The 23,006-nt window shown below is 39.3% G+C and overlaps 1 protein-coding gene across 1 annotated transcript; it reads left to right on the top strand.

Annotated features, from left to right (window-relative positions):
• Positions 1 to 1,430: 1,430 nt before the first annotated feature.
• Positions 1,431 to 18,956, top strand: rrh (retinal pigment epithelium-derived rhodopsin homolog). Its single transcript, XM_062439819.1, has 7 exons — positions 1,431 to 1,542; positions 4,648 to 4,838; positions 14,671 to 14,770; positions 15,212 to 15,365; positions 17,759 to 17,927; positions 18,562 to 18,740; positions 18,851 to 18,956. Exons 1-7 carry the CDS (start codon positions 1,431 to 1,433, stop codon positions 18,954 to 18,956), a joined length of 1,011 nt encoding a protein of 336 aa, XP_062295803.1.
• The last annotated feature ends 4,050 nt before the right edge of the window (positions 18,957 to 23,006 follow it).

The following is a 23,006-nucleotide window of genomic DNA, read 5'->3' as shown; positions in this document are numbered from 1 at the left end:
ATTTTGTTATTCTGTTGTTGATGCTGCTAACTGACCCTGTCTTGGTCAGGTCTCGCTTGCAAAAGAGGTTTTAATCTCAATGTGACAATCATCACAACTGGTTCCACACTAGTCACATCACAAATAAATACACATTTTAAACTGAGATTTAAGATGAGCAACAGAAAAACTTTGAAACTTCAGCAAGATGATTGTGAAAACAGTTTCTTAGCATCAAGATCTGAACAATGAATCTTAAATATTCAACTGAAGGAACAAGATGAATTTCTGACAGTAGGGAGACTTTAACATCTTACATTCTGTCGGAACTCAGACACTTGGATATAAATATATATTGTATAGCTTCACAGCCCCTAATCTAAACTGTCATTGCAGCCAAATCACTGTTGTATCCTTGTATGTATTAACCCTAGTCAACTCCCTGTGGTTACAAATGTTTTCTTACAAGCTAATTAAATGCACATGTATCTTAGAAAAGGCAGCATTGAACTTGATATCCAGTGAAATATTCCAAGTATTCAAGATTAAGTACGCTTACGTATGTGTGTGTGGGGGGGTGGGGGGGTGGGGGGGCGGGGGTTCTTTATAAAACATCTGATAATGTGTCATAAAGAACTTACTTCTGCTGGCTTTTCAAGATTTTGACAGGGTACTATCTGCTCAACTATTGACATTGGTTTATTCTGTGTGTGGTGGGTATGATTTAATTAGTACTAGTAGCAGCAGTTGCAGTTGTAGTAGCAGTAGTAGTAGTGGGAGTAGTAGTTGTTGTTGTTGTCGTCAACATACTTTAGTACCTTAGAGAGGCCATCTGTAAGACAGGGCCTCTAGATTAGGTAACAATGCAGTCACCTAAAAGCACTTTGCCTTAACGTTAGTATTAATCAATTAACCAAACGAATGCCACACAGTGAACTTGGTACCTTTGTGGACCCTGATGGTCTGGGGCTGTGGAGCAGGTGCCCTCTTTGCCTGCTGGTAATCCAGATTTAATTATACCTACATTATTTGCCGTCTGTGAAGTGAATTGTCCACAGTGTGAGTTACTTCAGGCTCAACTTTTGTAATGTCAAAGCTTGTTGACCAGAGCCCAGTCTGCAAGCAGTTTCACGTGAGTGATAATCCTCTCTTGTGTAGCCCTGCTGCCCATGTTACACACAGACGGCCTCCTGCTAACTGGCAACAGGGGAACAGTGGTATGTAATAATCCTCTTCAGCCCATACCTCCCCACTTCTCCACAACAATACCTTACACATTTTAGGTTGAAGCAGCATATTGCAATACTGATTCATTTAATCTCTTTTGTACATATTTTTCACAGTGCTCCATCCTGCAGCATCTGTGTCATTTACCCTCCAACTTAGTCCATGTGAAGGCTGTTTACTTCACTCAGGTGGAATTCTTCTTGTCTTTTTGAACACCTCAGAAGATGGGGATTGACTCTGGAGTTAATGTCACAGATGATGTTTCACCGTACGGGGGTGAAAGTGCCTTTACCCAACTGGAGCACAACATAGTGGCTGGATATCTAATCACTGCAGGTAATACAGATGACAGATTGAAATGGATTGATTAGAGTGTTGTGTTGGTTAAATGTGATTTCTGGACTTTAGGTTCTCCTCTACACTGTTACTCAGAGAACAACAGCCTTTCTAAAGAGCTGGCATTGAGGCATTTTTAAAGCTGCTTTGATCAATATTTGTATATTAACAATGGGTTAAGTAGCTGTAGTGTAGTGTAGATGGGCTCACTCGTAGTGAAGATCCCATAAAGTATTATCATCCGATTCTGCAGTTCCCCTCAGCTCTACAGAGCTTTTAAGTCTCTTTTTAATCATTGTTTTGGTTTTACAACCCAACAGCAGACAGACAGAGTTAGTGACGCGCTGGTGAACACAGAGGAGCATGTAGAAGATAAAAAAGACAGATTCTTCCCTCAGGAGCTGGTGAAGACCAAACCAGAGCTAAAAGCAGACTGGATTTTTAAAAGTATTATTATCATTATTATTGTAATTTGGGCGAACCAACCCATTAACATTGATTTTATACAGTAATTTGCAAACATGAGATGATGATGATGATGATGATGATGATGATGATGATGATGATGATGATGATGATGATGATGATGATGATGATGATGATGACTACAGGATGACAAAAACTACTAACTAAAGAGATACCAAAAAAGGAAGGAGAAAAATTTGGGTAATTTGTAATTTGGGTGAACCTTTAAAAGTAAATACCTACTAGGGATGACCTGGTATCACATTTTCTTGCTATGATTATCATAGGTTAACATGTAAATGCACAATAGTGTCAAGATAAACAAAAAATGTTGCTTAAATCCTGCCTTCACTGCTGAATTATAGTTAAATGATGTGTTCACACCTTGTATTTCAGTGTGTGAACAGCGGCCTGTATGTTACAGCTTTGTTGGACTCTGTGTGAGACATAACATCAAAAAGTGTTTAAACACAGTGAACAAAAGCAGGCTGTTTAAAGGTTAAGATAGTTGACTGGAAATGACTCTAAATGCAGCTCAGTTTCTCTAGATCCTACATTACACACATATTCATATTTTGACAATGTATGATTTGTCCTGATGAAACTGATCGAACTTCTGGGGTGCAAGAACGTTGTAGGTCATGACAGACAGGAGCCTGGTTCTCTATGTGGTGGTTATTCTGCCTCTGTTTGACCAGTACAAAGCGCCTTCTTTATGACTATACAGAATGAAACTAATAATGAAGGCAGGAGCGGTGCTATGGTTTCATACTGTGAACTGAAAAAGGTGACCATCAGAGTATGTATGGTGGTGTACAGTACAGTACAGTACAGTATACCAGCATATCCTTAATATCTTCTGTTTAAAGTTAAGCGTCACAGATTTTATATTCCATATGTTTTTATGTGTTTTTGTCCTTTAATGTAGACTACTCCACGCTCTGCTGACAATTAGCTTATTTGCGTCCAAAAAATGTGACAGGTTTCAGGTTAGACTGAAGAGAAACTGTTCTCTCCTCTGATTGGCTGGTCGGGCGGCTGCCTCACTTTACAGATATTACAGTGGGTATAGGTGTATTATGTTAATCTGTACTGCATATGTGCAGTATGTTTATGTATGTTGTTTTGAGATGTTTTGAATAAATGGTGAAAGCAAAACGGGTTTATTATTATCCTGTGAAAAGCTATTCTGATAGCATTATGTAACTTATCCCAATCTTGGCACGGTTTCCGATGTTGGAATGTTAATAGGATTGGCTCACATGAAGGCATGTTAAATATAAAGATCTAGTTATCCACAGTTATACCAAATGTCTTTATAATGGCTTTCTGGATGCCTAGTTTTCATTTCTGATCTGTCGATTTTTATGAAGATAGTGGTAACAGAGCTTGTATTTGTATCACTAAAACAAAGCATAATCCTGGGTTTAAACTTGGTTTGTTCATCTGAGTGAGTCTTAAGGGCAACACACACACTGACCCTGCTGAACAACTACATGTATAGAGCAAGGGTGTCAAACTCATTTTAGTTCAAGGGCCACATACAGCCCAGTTTGATGGACCAGTAAAATCCACCTCATAATAATCTATAAATAATATTTATAATATAGCTTTACTGTAATAAACCATCTATTTATAAAAAACTTTTCTGCAATTGTCATATTTTGCAAAGTTATCCAGTGTTCCAGATTGAACCCCTTGGTGGGCCACATGTTTGACACCCTTGGTATAGAGGCTCGGATGTGCCAAATCTAATAAATTGCTGCTTTTCTGAAGACTACATGAGCAGTCTCAGACAAGCTAAAAAATGTAACAACTTATACTGCGTTCCATTTACCTTGGAAGTCGAAACTCAGAGCTGGGAATGACATCACACCTGAGTTTGAAGTGTTCCAGTTTAAAGTAAGAAAACCAGTTTTAGCCAGATTAGCTATTTATAAAAATACTAGTTGATAAAAATGCATTTCGTTGTATTTTGTTCATACAAATACTGCAGCAACATGTCCACAGATAGAAGTTGGACAGTGTTGTGTGTAGCACTGATTCAATGAGACACAATTAAAACAAAAGTGCTAATAAACAGGAAGTTACTACAACTTTCACCCTGTTGATGCACGGGGCTGCCATCTTTGATTTTGAGTTGGGGGCTCATGGGGTATGTCTGACTCTCTGAGTCGGAGATCAGGGGGTGTTCTAGTTGAAACTTCCGACAAGGCACTTGGAATTGTGTTGAGCTATCAGTAGCTATGTGTTGCCATTGAGTCTTAAAATGGTTACCAAATATTTTCATGACCCCTGAATTCACAGAAATAGTCAGAGAGGAGAGGAAGGTCTTTATACAGTGCTGTAGACTTGCTGGATGAACATCTGTCCATCTTGTTGTGTAGTCCTTGTTCTACACCATGTCACTTTATAGCTAACCTGAACCTGGACTGGCTTGTTACCATCACAGTACTCTTGTTTATTCTTTCTAAGATGAATCACATTTTTCAACCTTTTTCACAAATCACATTGATTTGATTTAACTTTACATTTAAATCCAATACAGTCATTTCTTGGAGCTATCAGAGAATGTGCAGCTTCACCACTGAGTCACTGTGGGGTATATGATCGTTTAAACTGTGCTTTTCCTTTCTATAGGTGTCGTCAGTTTAATGAGCAACATTGTGGTTCTGCTGATGTTTGTGAAGTTTAAGGAGCTCCGTACTGCCACCAACTTCATTATAATCAACCTGGCTTTCACTGACATCGGGGTGGCCGGTATCGGTTATCCCATGTCAGCCGCCTCGGACATCCACGGCAGCTGGAAATTTGGCTACATTGGTTGTCAGGTGGGTGGGATGTGAGCACCTTCCTATGTACATTTCATTCATAGAACAACCTACTGTACATCTACATTGGAAACACATGTAAAAGGCCCCAAATTTAATGCCAAGTTTGGACTTTTTTTGTGTATGTGTATGTGTGATTTTATCATGAACCACACCAAATTAGTTTGAAAAATCAGCAGAATGCAACAATGTCTTTCCTCTGAACTTTGCTTTGCACAATGCATAGCTGACATTTGCAGACTGAGTTACTGTGTTCTATGGAAGCCTCCTATATGAGCTGCTTTAGCAGTGTTCAACATTGAATATCAGGGCATTTTTAATATTCTATTAACTGATAATGAAACAGGATGTGAAATACAGTCAGTACAACTAAAAGTATGTTTTAAGAAGTGATTTAAAAGATGAAATTCTGCTTAACTGAGGTACTCAGCATGTTCCATAGCTGGTTAGAAGACGGGTAGAAGGAACAACTAGAAGACTCTTGCTTGAGGATCTCAGGCAGCACTCAGGCACATACTCTTTATTCTTTTTACTTCAAATACTATACAGTAATAAGCAGTTGACAGAACATACATTATTTGAAATACCTTCATCATTAAGTAAAATCAGTCAAATCCAAATAGTAAGGTTGTTTTAATCTGAAAATGTACAGTGCTACAAGGTGAGAGGTGTGAACTTGTTGGGTGTCATATAAACCTATGAGGTGGTGATTAATCCCACTCCTTTGCTCACCAGTAGTAAAAAGGTTGCTGCTGCCTTTTGTTTTATTAATATAATTCCTCCCAATTGTATGTAAATATATGCTAATTATTCACAAGACCCTCTTAATGGTCAGCAGCCTTTTACCGTCATCATGTTCACTAAAACCTACCAAAACATGTCAACCTAACTAACTAACGTGACTAACCTGAGCTGCTCATGAGACTAAACACGTTCACATTCAGCTGCTGCAGTGCAGTCGTCCGCGTGTTTGGAATCTTTTGGCCGATTATGAGTTTTTTCCTCAGTTCTTGTTATTGCACAGTAATACCGGGCCATGTGACACTAATCTAGAGTGTAAAGCAGAGCCTGGAAACCCGGAGCATATGCATACATATACTCTCCACTTTGTGTTGTCAGTGACATTGTTCATGCAGTATGGCATCTTAGAGGGGACATATTATGGTTTTTGTGATTTGTGTCTATAATAAACGTGGTCAAAGTTTCAATACATGAGGTATTTGTAAAAATGCTGCCTTCAAATGCTGCCTTCAAATCACAAGCCAGGGCTTCAGCTTCAGATCTGATTTGGGGGTCAAACATGTACGGATGTATTTGAGAATTTTATATTTCACATAAAGATCAAGAAGAAAGTGAAATCTGAGTACTTTAATTACATAACCTTCAGAGCTGGCCAGGGTCAGCTTCCTAAAGCTAACCAATCACAAGAGAGTGGGCTCATTATGGGGGGGGGGGGGGGGTTCTTTAAAGAGACAGGAGCTAAACAGCCTGTTCCAGAAACTGAACTGAGAGGCTGCATTTAGGGTCAGTAACAGATAAATAAGGAGTTTTTAACTGCATCATGCAAAGAGCACCAGAATATAAATATACACCTGGAAATGTGCATTTTGTGTCCTTCGTAAGTTTGTCTTTAGGGGAAGTTTGTCATTATCTTTTCATTCACACTGATCTCTTTTTAAAATGCCATGTGTATTATAGATTAATGTCATCCTTAGCAAATAATAACTTGAAGAACAATTGGAACTTTTCTGTATATTTAACACCATTTACTCTATACTCAAACATTGACCATGTATTGCCATGTATGCAGTGGCCTGGTTGCATGGTCGTCTGCATATGTCCCTTTTCCAATGTAGGAGTTCATTTTCAAATATTGAATTGTGGGTAAGTCCCCAGAGATCCTCCCACAACAAAGACATGGGAAGTATCATGTGTCCTTGTCTGTGTTTCCACTGTTGTCAGTCGTCCTTTGGGATGAATTTCTGGAACTAAACTATTACTAACTATTGATACAGTTGACAGATATACAATAATTAGAGAAGAGATGGAAAGAGAAAGAAATACCTAAACCAATGTATCTGTCACTAATGGACTCCAGATTGGGGATGTTTTCCATCACAAAATGCAAAATGTGCATATGGCAGAAAGAATCTTAGGTTTGTAAAAAGTAAGGAGGGCAGTGAGGTTTGGTCTGATTAACCACATGAGCTCCAATTGTATCCACTGGGGGGCAGAATTGAGTGATTTGTGATCTATAGAACTACACAGTCAGTATGCCAATGTCCTGGCATCAGCTGCCCAATAGTTCTCTTAAATATGGGAAGACCCAGACCTCTATTTAAAGTGGGCCGACACAGATGTTTTTTTTTAATCTGTCTTTTATATCCCCAAGTGAATTATAAAATAATTGTCTCTAACTTCTTAAAAAAAAGTCAGCTGAGATCAATATTGTCAAATATTTAAAGATGTATAAAAATGTCTTCATGACATTTTTTTTGTCAATCACAGATAAGGGCAAAGTCCTCCAGCATCAAGTCTGTGTTTTATTTGAACAAAGGTTTTAGATTTTTCTTGACTTTTTGAGTTTTCAATACTTGATCTAATCCAGAAGAACCTTAACAGGACAATCCTTTAAACGTGTTCATTTACTAGAGAGAGAGAGAGAGAGAGAGAGAGAGAGAGAGAGAGAGAGAGAGAGACCTGGATTGTGTTGTAAACAAAAGTGGTAGAGAGTTAATGCACCTCTGTCAAGTCTTAAGCTTGTACATACTTCATCATACTTCATGGCAGGATAAAAGCAGACTCTTTAGGGAGGTTCACGTGTTGTTCATTTCTTGGTAGTAGTGTAGTTGATTACACAATCTCTGACATGGACCCCTCCTCCTTCAATGCATTCACTGTCAGGCAGCAAACTCCTGTCTGACCACAATCAGGTGAATTTCAATTGATACATAAAATATGTGTTAAAATGTCATGAAATGCTTGGTAGAACTCATCTGGTCCAGGACATTTACCTGTGGGGAATGACTTAAATGCTTCTACTAACTCACCACTAGAAAATATCTATCCAGATAACTAATGTTAAGGAATTAAAAATATATGTCCCATAGCCACTGACCTCACTCACCTATAACAGTGAGTGATTGATTGATTGATTGATTGATTGATTGATTGATTGATTGATTGATTGATTGATTGATTGATTGATTGATTGATTGATTGATTGATTGATTGATTGATTGCATATAAAACGCTGGTCAATCCCACTACCTCACCACTACCTACCTTAGCATAAACATCCTATTCTGTTAACCTGTACCTGCTGTTCAGGGTCAAATTTGACCCATTTTTCCATTTAGGAGCTGTGTAAAAAATTAAAATAAAAAGCATCATTTTTTAATTTTTGTGCAGCTGATACACATTTTATACATGCAAATGTACAATAATTCAAAAAATTCGGAGGGTCACGTGACGCAATGCGGGAGACGGCTGCTAGTTAGGGAACTCCGCATCGCTCTGCTACTTTTATTCTTTTTTACCATATATTACCAGCAAAATAGCACTGGGTACGCTTAATAAAGAAGGTGAGAACGGTAACATGTCAAAAGTCTCGAAGTCATCGGCCTGTGGAGATATTAAAAGGCATTTACGCTCGCAAGGACATGATGCTACACTGGATCAAGATGGCGGTGAGGACACCGGGGCCACAGGTGATCCGCAGGCCCGCGACATCGGCCAGGATATTGGGAATATCTACACAGCGTTAACGAAGATTTCCAGTGAGCTGGAGGGATTGGCAGAGATACGCCGTACCACAGCGTCAGTGGAGTCTAAGCTGTCCACGCTAATTACGAGGATAGATGAAGTAGAGAAGCGAGTGGAGTATCTTGAAGCGGCCGAGACTGAGAGGGAGGCTAACCCGTTAGCTACCAAGACGGACATCCACCTGCTCTGGGAAAAAATTGAAGATATGGAGAACCGCTCGAGACGCAATAACGTTCGCTTTATTGGGATTCCAGAGGGTAAAGAAGGAAGAGATGCGGTTAAATTTCTGGAGGAGCTGCTCCCGGACATGCTGGATATAGAGGGGAAACACGAGATTGAACGGGCACACAGAGCCGGCCAGCAGCCGCGTCCGGGTGACAGACCCCGGCCCATACTGGCCAAATTTCTGAGGTCATCGGACAGGGATTTGGTGCTACGAGCGGCGAGGATTAAAGGCAAACTGAGTTGGGGAAACATCAACATCATGCTTTTCCCAGATTATTCCAAGGCCACGCAGATGAAGCGCGACAAGTTTAAGGAGAGTAAGAAAAAGCTGCATGAACGGGAGCTGGGCTTCAGGATGCTGTATCCTGCTAAACTGAAGATTGACACCAAAGATGGACCTAAGACTTTTGAATGCCCGAAGAAGGCGATGGCCTTCATAGACGCTATGGTGTGAGTAGATGACGATGAGGCCCTTTGTTTATCTCTTTATTTTTTATGTCTCTAGTTTGCCATGGATGCTGTGAACATTTATTTAAAGATACTGGTGTGAACTAGCTCACAGTGGCAGAGCCTGTGAGGCTGCTACGATGTGAGTGTATGGCGGTAAAGCCCACATTTTTATTTATTTTTATTATTTTTTTATTTACCTCGCCATGGATGCTTTTGATCAGAAATGTAAAGACACTGATAAGAAATAACTCACAGCAGCGGAGCCTGTGCGGCGACTAGGGTGTGAGTAGGTGGCAGTAAAGCCCGTTTCGTTTGCCCCTTTTTCCCCTTTTTTTCCCCTCTTCCCGCCATGGATGTGGTTGACCTGCATTATAAAGAGACATTGGTTTGAACTAACTTCTAGTAGCAGAGCCTGCGAGGCCAGACTGGCGGAGCCTCGTGGACGATTCACGGACCGACGGATTTCCGTAGGATGGACAAGAGGGGGTGGGGGGCTGTGCACAGTTCAAGTTCAGATGCACGAACTGGGTTCTGTGAGTATGTGGGGGTTCGGGTGTTAAGTTGTCACTACCGTTTATTTAAAATGTGCCTAAGGATTGGTTGTACTGCAACTCTGTATGGACAGTTACAGTATGTCAGATAATTTAAGTTGTATGCGTATCTCCACATGGAATGTTAATGGGCTGGGGAACCCTATTAAGAGGAAAAAGGTCATGAACAGTCTTAAAAGCAACAAATATGATGTGGTGTTTTTACAAGAAACACATATGTCTCCACAGGAGTCTGATAAGCTCTGTGTAGGATGGGTGGGGCATGTGTTTTATAGTGCAGGTTCCAGTAAGAGTAAGGGGGTTATCATACTGATTAACAGAAATTTACAATTTAAGTGTCTTAAACAAATTAAAGATACATTAGGAAGAATTGTTATTGTACTGGCTGAAATACAGGGGTTAAAACTAATTTTGGCTAATATTTATGCACCCAATGGGGATGATCGGACATTTTTTACAGACCTGGAGGGGAAGTTACAAGCAGCGGGAAATCATGAGGTAGTCCTAGGGGGGGACTTTAATTTACTGATGGACCCGGTCCTTGACCATAGTGGGACAACAGTGTGTAGGACTCCTAGGGCTTCCCTGACACTACAGAGGATTTGTAAAACATGGGGATTGATGGATATATGGAGAATGTTGAACCCTGCTGGGAGAGATTACACTTTTTTTTCATCAATGCATAAGACTTTTTCTAGAATAGATTTTTTCTTAGTATCCAAATCGTTAGTTTCCTCTGTTACAGGATGTTCAATAGGGAGTATTGTAATCTCTGATCATGCTTGGGTGTGTTTAAATCTGATACCTCAGAGTGTAAGAAGAAGTTCTTATAGATGGCGCCTTAACTCGTCTATTTTACAGGAACCAGCAACTGTAGATTGGTTAAGGTCGGAGATAAAAAATTATTTAGAGATTAATTCCACCTCGGTAAACTCTGCCAGTGTCGTGTGGGAGGCCCTTAAGGCTGTGATTAGAGGACGCATTATCCAACACACCTCACATCGTAAGAAAGTTAATGCACAACAACTGTTAGACTTAGAAAGCAAAATTAAAGATGCTGAAACTAAGCAGAAGCAACGAATAACATGTGATGGTTTGAGAGAAATGACCAGATTGAAATACCAATACAACAATATCTTGTCCCAGAAGGTTGAATTTAATTTATTTAGGGCAAGACAAACTTACTTTGAGTCAGGAGACAAAGCTGGGAAGCTACTAGCTAGGTACATAAAACAGAGAGAATCAGCTTCCACCATTCCTGCGATTAGGTCGCAGGCTGGTGACATAGTTACAGCAACGGTGGAAATCAATAAGATTTTTAAAGAATTTTATATCAACCTGTATAGCTCAACATCCACTTCTACTGACAACAAGGACATAGAATCTTTTCTACAGCCACTGGGGCTTCCCAAGCTGACAGAGGAACAAAGACAACTTCTGGATTCGGACATAACTATGGAAGAACTTAGACAGGTAATCAATGACCTGCCTACAGGAAAGGCACCTGGGCCGGATGGCTATACCGCAGAGTTTTTTAAGAGTTTTGCATCAGAACTTGCTCCAGCCCTGTTAGAGATGTATAAAGAGGCACTGGAGAGGGACATACTGCCACCAACCTTGAGGCAGGCACTGATTAGTTTAGTCCCCAAAAAAGGCAAAGACCCAGGTGACTGCAAAAATTATCGTCCAATTTCTTTAATGCAGTTAGATGCCAAGTTGATTTCTAAGATCTTAGCAAATCGGTTAAATAAGGTAATAACGTCTATAATCCATACTGATCAGGTGGGATTTATTTGCGGCCGCAGCTCCTCGGATAATGTCAGACGTCTCATTAATATAATGTGGTCGGTGGCTGAGGTTCAATCTCCAGTAGCCGCCATTTCACTTGATGCCGAAAAGGCTTTTGACATGGTGGAATGGGGCTACTTATTCAAGATCTTGGAGGTATACGGGTTTGGGGACACTTTTATAAAATGGATTCGGTTATTATATAAGTGCCCAGAAGCAGCAGTGCAAACAAATGGGTTCATTTCTGAATATTTTGCTCTGGGAAGGGGGACACGGCAGGGTTCGCCCCTTTCTCCATTGTTATTTTGTTTAGCCATAGAGCCCCTGGCGGCAGCCATTAGGGCAGCACCTGACTTCCCAGGGGTCTTAGCTGGTGGGGTGGTGCATAAACTTATGCTTTACGCGGATGATATATTATTAGTGGTGTCCGACCCAGCTAGATCAGTTCCTTGCCTCCTGAACATCATTGACACTTTCTCAAAATTTTCAGGTTACAGGGTAAACTGGTCCAAGTCAGAGGCACTCTCACTGACAGCTTATTGCCCCTCTGCAGCCTTCCGACCAGGTGCATTTCAGTGGCCAAAACAAGGTATCAGGTACCTTGGCATTCTATTCCCTCCTCAGCTGAAAGATTTGGTAAAACTTAATTTTGACCCTTTGTTGCACAAAATCTCCTGCGACCTTGACAGATGGGCGGTTCTTAAACTGTCAATGGTTGGGAAGGTCAATGCGATAAAAATGAACTGTGTGCCAAAACTTAACTATCTTATACATTCTCTTCCGCTGGAGATTCCCCTGTCGTATTTCAAATGGTTTGACAGAATAACAAAGATATTTATTTGGAACGGTAAACGACCTCGACTGCATATCAATAAACTACAGAGACCTATGGACAAAGGAGGTCTGGGATTACCCAAGATGTTGTTTTACTATTATGCATTCAATTTAAGACACCTTGCACACTGGACATTACCTCCCGAAAGGGCCCCGCCCTGGTACAGTATTGAGCAATCCGCTCTCGCTCCGATATCACTACTTGATTGTCTGTCTATTAAGTTGGATAGGAAAGTAATAACACACCCAATAATTGGTCATTTAAAATTAATGTGGATTAAAGTTGCCCGGCTGTTTAATCTGGATCCATATCTGAACGCCTGTTCGAGTATTTGGATGAACCCAAAACTTTGTATTAACAAATCTCCTTTTCTCTGGAAGGACTGGCTGGGGAAAGGCATTGTCAAGCTGGGCGATATATATCACAATGGTATATTAAAATCTTTTGAGGACATTGTACAGCATTTTGGGATTCCAAGGTCTCAGTTTTTTAGATATTTACAGCTTCGCCATCTGCTATCAGGGATTTTTGGAAATAACACATCAGCTCCTAAAGCTGCAGATTTATTAAATGATGTGATAAAGAACTATGGTAGGGGTCATGAGGCATCTAAATATTACTCCATGTTGATTAACAACCAGAGTAATGGAGCTATATCAGCTCTAAAACGGATATGGGAAAAGGATCTGAACCTGTCATGGGAGGCTGAAGAGTGGGAGAATATCTTTAAAAATATTAAATTAATGTCGAGGGATGCCAAAATTCGTTTAATGCAGTTTAAGATTATGCACCGCTTTTATTGGACTCCCTATAGGTTGTATAGACTTGGGTTAAGTCAAACACCAAATTGTTGGCGATGCAAGTCGGAGCAAGGCGATTTAATTCATGTTTTATGGTCCTGTGATAAGGTACAAGAATTTTGGGAAAGGATATGTGAGCATATCTGTGAGGTCTCAGGGACTCAAATTCCACTTAGCCCAAGAGTGTTTGTTATAGGTGAGGGTTCGATCCTACCAAAGGGAGATAAATACATAAAAAATTGGGTTCAAACTAGTCTTATGATAGGCAGACAGATTCTTCTCAGGAATTGGAAAACAGAGGGGGTGCCGCCTTTCCGAGAATGGACTGCAGAGATGGCAAGAGTTGCAGCTTTCGAAAAAATTTCATACAAAAGGTCGGGAAGAATGAATGTGTATACTAAAAAGTGGGGCAAATACCTGTCCTCTCTGGAGGACTACTGACCTGGGAGGTACCATGCGGGAGTGTTGAGCGAGGTGGTGGCTGTATAAATCTATGTGGGGAGAATACGCATATTTGAACTGTGTTCATGTCTGGACTGCTGCTGCAGAGGGAGCTTGATAGAGTCTACCAACGTATTTATTTATTTGTTTGTTTTTTTTGCTTTCCCCTTGTTTTCTCTGCCTATTGCATACAATGTATTTGTGTTAACAACCGAGGGTGACTGTGTGGGTAGTGACAACAGGTTTGCCGGGTTAGGGGAGGGGGGGTTAAGTATTTGTGATAAGTATATTGCTCTGTAATGTTTTAAAAGAAATCAATAAAAACTGTTAATCACAAAAAAAAAAAAATAATTCAAAAAATTCTAAAATTAACATTCAAACATTTTATATTAATCATATTCTATAAAATGTTCTCCTGGACCATAAGGATGATGATTGTGGATGTATTTTTCCCCCCCATAAGATGAATCAAACATTTATTAATGGCATATTTATGAATGTGAATTTGTGTAGGGGCTGATTATGAGTCAGAATATGAACAGTATGTAAGGGTTAAATACAATGTTCAGACTACATCTTAGTAACCCTTTACAACTTTCTTAAAAGATCAGGTTATGGATTGTTAGATTTCTGCAGTGGAAAAAGCACTGTATGTAATCCAACATTGTGTCTGCAGTGATAGTTGCCATATTGTGGTGGTGTAATGAAGTGTAAACTTAGCACTTTCTTCTTCTTACACTATGATGTCGATGGAATACAAACCGCCCAGGTTTTGAACATTTCAACACACAGTAATGTACCACAGGCTGTATACTGTAAGTCTGAATATCTGCTTCTGCTGCAAAGATTTGGACCACTGCTTTAGAAAATGATTCACAGTCATGTTAAATGTATTTTATTAGGCTACCTCCTGCAAAATCATTGGACTGGTCCTTTAATTAAGCTTGAAGTTTTGACGTTTGTGGTTTTGTCTCCAGATCTATGCAGCTCTCAACATCTTCTTTGGCATGGCCAGTATCGGCCTGCTCACTGTGGTGGCCATTGACCGCTACCTCACCATATGCAGACCAGACATAGGTATCTACTTACTGCTCCTCTGATATTCTATCTGCTCTTTGTTCTGCTTTTATCTCCTTGGTGGCAAGTCCTAAATTATGGTGAACAGATACAATATAATATCAACTCTAACACTACCCTCAGGACATGTTCATTTCAGCTCCAAATGGCTGTAAAAATAGTACAATTATGAATACAGTATGTTGTTCATCCAACACTTTCATTAAAAAGTCCTTTGTTGATTTATGCAGAAACTGCACAAATATATTGATATTCTTTTAAGCAGTGTATTTTAAAGTGTTCGCAGCAGCAGCAAAAAATACAATCCTGTGTGGATGTTGTTAGAACAACTAGAAAAATAATGATAACATGTTCAAAATCTGTGTAACAGCAGTATCTATCAATGTATCTATTGACTGATTATCACCGTTCATGTTCTGTATATTTCAATGATCTCTACAGGACAGAAAATGACAGTGCGATCATACAACCTTCTTATTCTGGCAGCATGGCTTAATGCTGTGTTCTGGTCCTCCATGCCGATAGTGGGCTGGGCTGGATATGCCCCTGACCCCACCGGAGCTACATGCACCATCAACTGGAGGCAGAATGATGCGTGAGTTATGTAATGGATGGACTGCGTATGTCATTGTGTTACACTGTGTTTCAGGTTGTTTAATGCTTGACAGTAACAGTGTGATTACTGCCATTACTTAACACTGATGCTAACATGATTGTAGCTTATTCCTGTTTATTAATATCTGTTAACCGCTTAGTCACTATCTTTTTAGTAACCAAAAGTTAGTTAAAAGTTACTTACTATCTATCTATCTATCTATCCATCTATCTATCTATCTATCTATCTATCTATCTATCTATCTATCTATCTATCTATCTATCTATCTATCTATCTATCTATCTATCTATCTATCTATCTATCTATCTATCTATCTATCTATCTATCTATCTATCTATCTATCTATCTATCTATCTATCTATCTATCTATCTATCTATCTATCTATCTATCTATCTATCTACCTACCTACCTACCTACCTACCTACCTACCTACCTACCTACCTACCTACCTACCTACCTACCTACCTACCTACCTACCTACCTACCTACCTACCTACCTACCTACCTACCTACCTACCTACCTACCTACCTATCTATCTATCTATCTATCTATCTATCTATCTATCTATCTATCTATCTATCTATCTATCTATCTATCTATCTATCTATCTATCTATCTATCTATCTATCTATCTATCTACCTACCTACCTACCTACCTACCTACCTACCTACCTACCTACCTACCTATCTATCTATCTATCTATCTATCTATCTATCTATCTATCTATCTATCTATCTATCTATCTATCTATCTATCTATCTATCTATCTATCTATCTATCTATCTATCTATCTATAATAGATAGGTAATGTTTCTCTAAACCATCTAGTTGAACAAGCTTGACTTGAGATAGTCTGGTCATGTACTAAGGATTACATTAGAAACACCTACTGTTAAAGAAAAAATGAGTTCAATTTTTATTCCAAACTGATGTATTTTCTGGCTGTGGCTCTATGTGTCCTGCTAACTTTCTTCTCTCCAGCTCTAAACACAGGAATTATATCATACATATATTTAGCAGCCATTATGGCTATCTATCTGTATAGAGATCTATACCTGGGGCAGCTTGCCAGCTAACCAAACAACCCTACATTTTCCACCACGTGTGCCAATTTGTAACATGTGAGGATGTAGATAGATGATGCAGAAGTAGTAACTAAGTGGATAAGTTCTATAAAATGGTTCATGTCTGCAAGTTTCCAAGTATTATTATTATTATTATTATTATTATTATTATTATTATTAACATGATTAATATTAATGGTAAAAAAATGATATGATCCACACTGAGCAGTTTTCATGTCCTGTACCACTGGATGATAGTTAGGTGTTGAAGTCGCATATTTCTAACTATGTGGAGCTGAATGTTTAGTTCAGCTGGCCTCGATCTTTTTATTTAGTTGGTTTTGTGGAGGTGAGACAGGAATTTACCTCATGTTTTGCCAGTGTTGATAAATGCTGTAAATCTATGTGTAGTAGTTAGATAGCTGGGATGACTCTCATCTGTGGACACATGAAGATTAATCTGGCAGAAACAGTAGAAAGTTTTCCTGTTCAGTCTCCAGCAGTGACTGCAGGAACAGCAGCAGTTTATCTCAGATAATGTTCCTGTGCGTTGTCTCTCCTCACAGTCCTGTTGCCTATCTATTCTTTTTTCTTCTTCCAGTTGTCTCATTATCCCCTTATTGTTTACTCTGGCCCAAATAAATACAGTTGTTAAAGTGAAATGACTCCTCATAGTCCACAGAATCATCCATCATACTAGTTTTTTTAGTTTAACTGTCTAGCCTTATAAATGTTAACCAGTTAGCCGGCAAACTGCTCCCAATACAGATTTCTGTACAGTTATAGATCTTTATACAGTTAGCCATAATGGCTAATGCTGCAGGCAGCTAGTTGCTGTGTTTTCTTTCCTTCTTCCTTTCTGTTTATATGGACAGCTGTCAGACTCTCAGCAGCTTGCCCCAACAATGATCATTTTGTATGATAAACATCTTTTTGTTACTCACTGAAATCTCTCCAACAGACCTGACAAGAGAAGAGTTAGCATGGCACACAGAGACACAATGACCACATTTATGGGAAACAATAAACCAAAATTATCTTCCAATAGCAAGTAATATTCATGTTAGTATAACTTACTACTACTACTTTCTACTGATACCACAGCTGGAATAATTAGGATTTACAGCATTGTTTTAGCACAGAAAATGGATTTTTATTTAATATGAGTATTGTTCTGGGTTAGAGCAAATGCCAAATATAATACTAATCTTAATATTTGTGCTAATACTAATGATAATACCTGTTGGCCAGCCATATCAGAAGACATTGGCCAGTATATTAACTAACTTTGCTTTCCGTCCACAGTTCCTTCATTTCTTACACAATGGCAGTGATTGCTATAAACTTTGTGATGCCCCTGACGGTCATGTTTTACTGCTATTACAACGTGTCAGCCACTGTGAGGAGATATAAAGCCAGCAACTGCCTGGACAGCATCAACGTGGACTGGTCGGACCAGATGGATGTAACTAAGGTGACAACTGAGCCAAACAGAACCATTTTCAGGCTGTCGCTGAGTTAGAGTGCCACACAATTTTTGTGATAAGACAAAACTGTCCAACTGCTTGATTGGATGTGGAAAACATGAACAAGTTAGTTCTGTGACTGCTTTTATCCGTCCATGTATTAGTGTTTTCTCTCTTTCTCTCAAGCTTGTGCTGTATTGTTGGCCTTTTAAATATCATTGTATGTGATATTTAGTGAGACCAGTGGCACTCAACCTTTTTTTTTTGATTACCAGACCTCTGCTGATGAGGTGAACTTTCACCATGAGGAAACATGTTTGGCATCCCCAGCTGAGAGAGAGAAAGAAAAAGTTACTAAAGGGCACATGCAAGAATGAGAGAAATACCACAAAATCTAGCTGCTGATTATTCAAGTCTAATAAACCTGCTGTGGGTTGACCAGAAAAAAACAAAGCAGAGAGATGACTAAACCTTTCCCCATGGTTTCTAACAGTTCAGACAGGCCCTTAATGTGTATTTGTTTGATTCACCTTCACCTCTGAGGCTGTGTCATTCCTTTAAAGGACACATTCTGCTGTATATCAGATAAGGAATTGTTCTTGTATCATATGAACGCTGTGTTGCTGTGTTTGGGGTCGGCAGATGTCCATAGTGATGATCATCATGTTCCTGGTTGCCTGGTCTCCGTACTCCATTGTGTGTCTCTGGGCATCGTTCGGTGACCCCAAGACGATCCCTGCCTCCATGGCTATCATCGGTCCGCTCTTTGCCAAGTCCTCCACTTTTTACAACCCCTGCATTTATGTCATTGCCAACAAAAAGTCAGTTTACTTTTCTCTTTTGTCTATCTGGCTCTGTTATTGTAACGTTTTAATACCATGCTGCAGTCTGCTGCGAGCAGTTCAGTAACCTGATTGATCTTTTGCTGCAGGTTCAGAAGGGCCATCATAGGGATGATTCGATGTCAAACAAGGCAGCGGATCACCATCAATACCCAGGTTCCCATGACAACCTCTCAACAAGCTCTGACCAACTGAAATGAAACAGCTTCAGCACCAGACTGTATGAACCTACCCTGCATTAAAAGCACAACATGAATCAATGTCCGTTTTTCTTTCTATTGTAGCTCAGTTTCTTGATTAAACTAATGCACTGTGGTGTTTACTGTGTAAATTCCACTTGCTGTAGCCATTCTTTGTGCCCCAGTTACGTCAATAACAAAGTGACCATGAAAAACGTTGTGTGTGTGGTCTGCATGCTAAACACTGCTGTACAGAGTCATCCTGATCCTGGGGGAGGCCAGGCATGAATAGAAAGGAAAGAAGATCCTTTCTCTTGAGTCAAAGTATATGTACTACAGGGTAAAAATCTGCATTCAAAATGTTTTACCTATCATGATCTGTTCTAATTAACAATATATTTTGCAACAACCTACAGGCTACTATGTGAACATTGTAACAGTAGTTCACTTTATCTTTCAGTACAGCTGTTGAACAAATCATTCTAATATGATAGTTGTTCTACTTGATTTGTGATTGTTAGTGGGGCCTTACACTATGGAGCACTCTGACTCTATGGAGCACTTTGCTGTTGGATGTCTGTCTCGTCCTGTGTTATTGTTTTATTTGTCTGCCACACAAACACACACAAAAAAGGAATTTCCCAAAGGACAATAAATAAAAATAACTAACAATCTAAGAGACTGAAATGTTGTGTTTGTGATAAACTAGTACCTGGTTGGTGATTCTGAATGTTCATATTTAGCCCAGAATTTTTTTTTTTTTAAATTGGTCTCAATATGATGAGGAAAATCATCAAACATGTACTTAAAGAAAAAAAATCAGGCTCTGTATAATATTACTATAATAGTCACACTAAACTTTAAAATGTTTCTATCATTATTGTTTTTATTACGCTGGTCGGGAAGTGCAAAAAAAACATTTTTACATATTATAAAACAAAATGTCATGAGCAAAACACTTTTACCAAGGACAAAACACATTTACATTACAACTGAGAGAAATTTACAAGTACTGGCGACACACTTTTTTACATTGCAGTTCGTTCATTCCTGAGTTAAGTAATGTATACATTTGGCCCCCAGGTGGTGCTGTAGATCAATCAATCAAGCTTTATTAATATAGCGCCAAATCACAACAAAAGTTATCTCAAGGCACTTTACACATAGAGGAGGTCTAAACCGTACTCTTTAATCTAATTTACAGAGACCCAACATTCCAACATGAGCAAGCACTTGGCGACAGTGGCAAGAAAAAACTCCCTTTAAATGGGAAGAAACCTCAGAACCAGGCTCAAAGTGGGCGAACATCTGCCTCGACCAGTTGGGGTGGGGGGTGGGGGGTGGGGGGGAATAGGAGAGAGAAGCACAACGAAAAAAAAATCAACATTGAGGATAGTAGGTCCCGAACAGGAGAATAGCAGGTCCAGGGCATGAATCTGTCATCCAGACATCTACAATCCCAGGTTACCTGTGAGACGAGAAAGCACAGAAAAGGAAAAAGGAAAGGAAAAGGAAAGTTTTAAGCCTACTCTTAAACGTAGAGAGGGTTTCTGCCCCCCGGACCCAATCTGGGAGATGGTTCCACAGGAGAGGAGCCTGATAACTGAAGGCTCTGCCTCCCATTCTACTTTTAGAGATACTAGGAACCACAAGTAGGCCTGCATGCTGGGAGCGCAGTGTTCTAGTAGGTACATAAGGTACTATAAGCTCTTTAAGATATGATGGAGCCTGACCAGTAAGAGCTTAAAAAGTGAGGAGAAGGATTTTGAATTCTATTCTAGATTTTACAGGAAGTCAATGCAGTGAAGCTAAAATTGGAGTAGTATGATCTCTCTTTCTAGTTTGTGTCAGAACGCGTGCAGCTGCATTCTGGACCAGCTGGAGAGTCTTTAGAGACTTGTTAGGACAGCCTGATAATAATGAATTACAATAATCCAGCCTAGAAGTAACAAATGCATGGATTAGTTTTTCAGCATCGTTTTGAGACAGGATGTGTCTGATTTTTGCAATATTACGCAGATGAAAAAAGGCAGTCCTCTAAATGTGTTTTATATGGGAATTAAAGGACAGATCCTGGTCAAATATAACTCCTAGGTTCCTTACAGTAGTACTGGAGGCCAAAGTAATCCCATCCAGAGTAGTTATATCATTAGATAATGTGTTTCTGAGGTGTTTAGAGCCAAGCACAATAACTTCAGTTTTGTCTGAGTTTAATAACAGGAAGTTACAGGTCATCCAGGTCTTTATGTGCTTAATACATGTTTGTAGTTTAGTTAACTGGTTGATTGCATTAGGCTTTATTGATAGATATAATTGAGTGTCGTCTGCATAACAATGAACAATTTATTGAGTGTTTCCGAATAATGTTTCCTAAAGGAAGCATATATAAGGAGAATAGTATTGGTCCAAGCACTGAACCCTGAGGAACACCATGTCTAACTTTTGTTTGCATGGAGGATTTATCATTAACATTTACAAACTGAAATCTATCAGATAAATATGATTTAAACCAGTTTAATGCTGTTCCTTTAATGCCAATTAAATGTGCAAGTCTCTTTAACAGGATTTGACGATCAATAGTGTCGAAGGCAGCACTAAGATCTAACAGGACGAGGACAGAGAGAAGTCCATTGTCTGATGAAGTTAAGAGGTCATTTGTAACTTTTACCAGTGCAGTTTCTGTACTATGATGAGCTCTGAATCCAGATTGAAAATCCTCAAATAAGCTGTTATTATTTAGAAAGTTACACAGCTGATTGGCAACTGCTTTCTCAAGGATCTTAGAGAGAAAGGGGAGGTTCGATATGGGCCTATAGTTGGCTAAAACCTCTGAATCAAGAGTAGGCTTCTTAAGAAGTGGTTTAATTACAGCCAGTTTAAAGGACAGTGGTACATATTCTGTCACTAAAGACAGATTGATCATATCTAATAAGGAAGTGCTAACTGAGGGAAAGACTTCCTTAACAGCCTAGTTGGAATCGGGTCTAAGAGACAGGTTGATGGTTTGGAACAAGTAATCATTGAAGTTAATTCTGTAAGGTCGACTGAAGAAAAACAGTCTAAATAAATATCAGGTTTAACAGCAGTTTCTAAGTTTCCTGTGTTAAAGGATGAATCAGTGCTTATTGAGGGCAGGAGGTGATTAATTTTGTCCCTAATAGTTAAGATGTTATCATTAAAGAAACTCATGAAGTCATCACTACTGAGAATTAAAGGAATACATGGATCAGTAGTGTTATGACTCTTCGTCAGTTTAGCCAAAGTGCTGAAAAGAAACCTTGGACAGTGAGGGTGTGGTTATAACAGGGAGTGGGTTCATTCACATTTTGAGAGAAGCCAATTGAATCTAATAATGCAATAAATGCAGTGTTAAGGCTATCATTATCAACATCCACATGAATGTTAAAGTCACCGACTATAATTACTTTATCAGTAATAAGGACTAAATTTGATAAGAATTCTGAGAAGTCAGATAAGAATTGGGCGTACGGGCCTGGAGGACGGTACACTATAACAAATAAAACTGGCTGTAAAGTTTTCCAGGTTGGGTGCAAAAGGCTAAGAACAAGTGTTGTGGAAATTGTCACAACACTTAACACAAAGATGAAATAATACACAAAACACTGCTGGGTTGAGGATTAAACAAATATTATTGTACAATAAGGAGTTAGCATACAAAGTGACATCAGCTCATCTCAGCAAGCTAAGGGCATACCTAAACTAGTATAGTCTCTGAAGTAACAATGAAATCATCTATGATTGGTCGAACATATCAACCTACATGAGTACAGCCAATGGCAAATAGCCACAAACAAATTCATTTGCATACATGCATACTTATTACCCAAAGTCATGTCACACAAGGGTCACTCATCCCCCTGGACACAAGAAAGTGGAGTCAGTTAGTGATCAAATGATCAACTAACACTTAACCATGTCTTGCCCGACCCCAAACCTTTACCTTATCTTAACACAGGTTAAGAACCTGATGACCACCAGACCCCTTAATGTGGTTAACATGAGCATTCCTTAGGACACACAGGCCTATAGGATCAAAGCAGCGGTC

This window comes from Scomber scombrus, chromosome 19 (genome assembly GCF_963691925.1).
Source record: "Scomber scombrus chromosome 19, fScoSco1.1, whole genome shotgun sequence".
NCBI lineage: Eukaryota > Metazoa > Chordata > Actinopteri > Scombriformes > Scombridae > Scomber > Scomber scombrus.
Note: the sequence above shows the minus strand (reverse complement) of the source record. Positions and strands in the feature narration are given on the sequence as shown.

Excerpts from the sequence above, each read along its gene's own strand:
- rrh (XM_062439819.1), top strand. The coding sequence starts at position 1,431 with ATGGGGATTGACTCTGGAGTTAATGTCACAGATGATGTTTCACCGTAC. Across the intron at positions 4,839-14,670 it reads TTGGCTACATTGGTTGTCAG|ATCTATGCAGCTCTCAACAT; the intron begins GTGGGTGGGATG and ends TTTTGTCTCCAG. Across the intron at positions 18,741-18,850 it reads TATGTCATTGCCAACAAAAA|GTTCAGAAGGGCCATCATAG; the intron begins GTCAGTTTACTT and ends CTTTTGCTGCAG.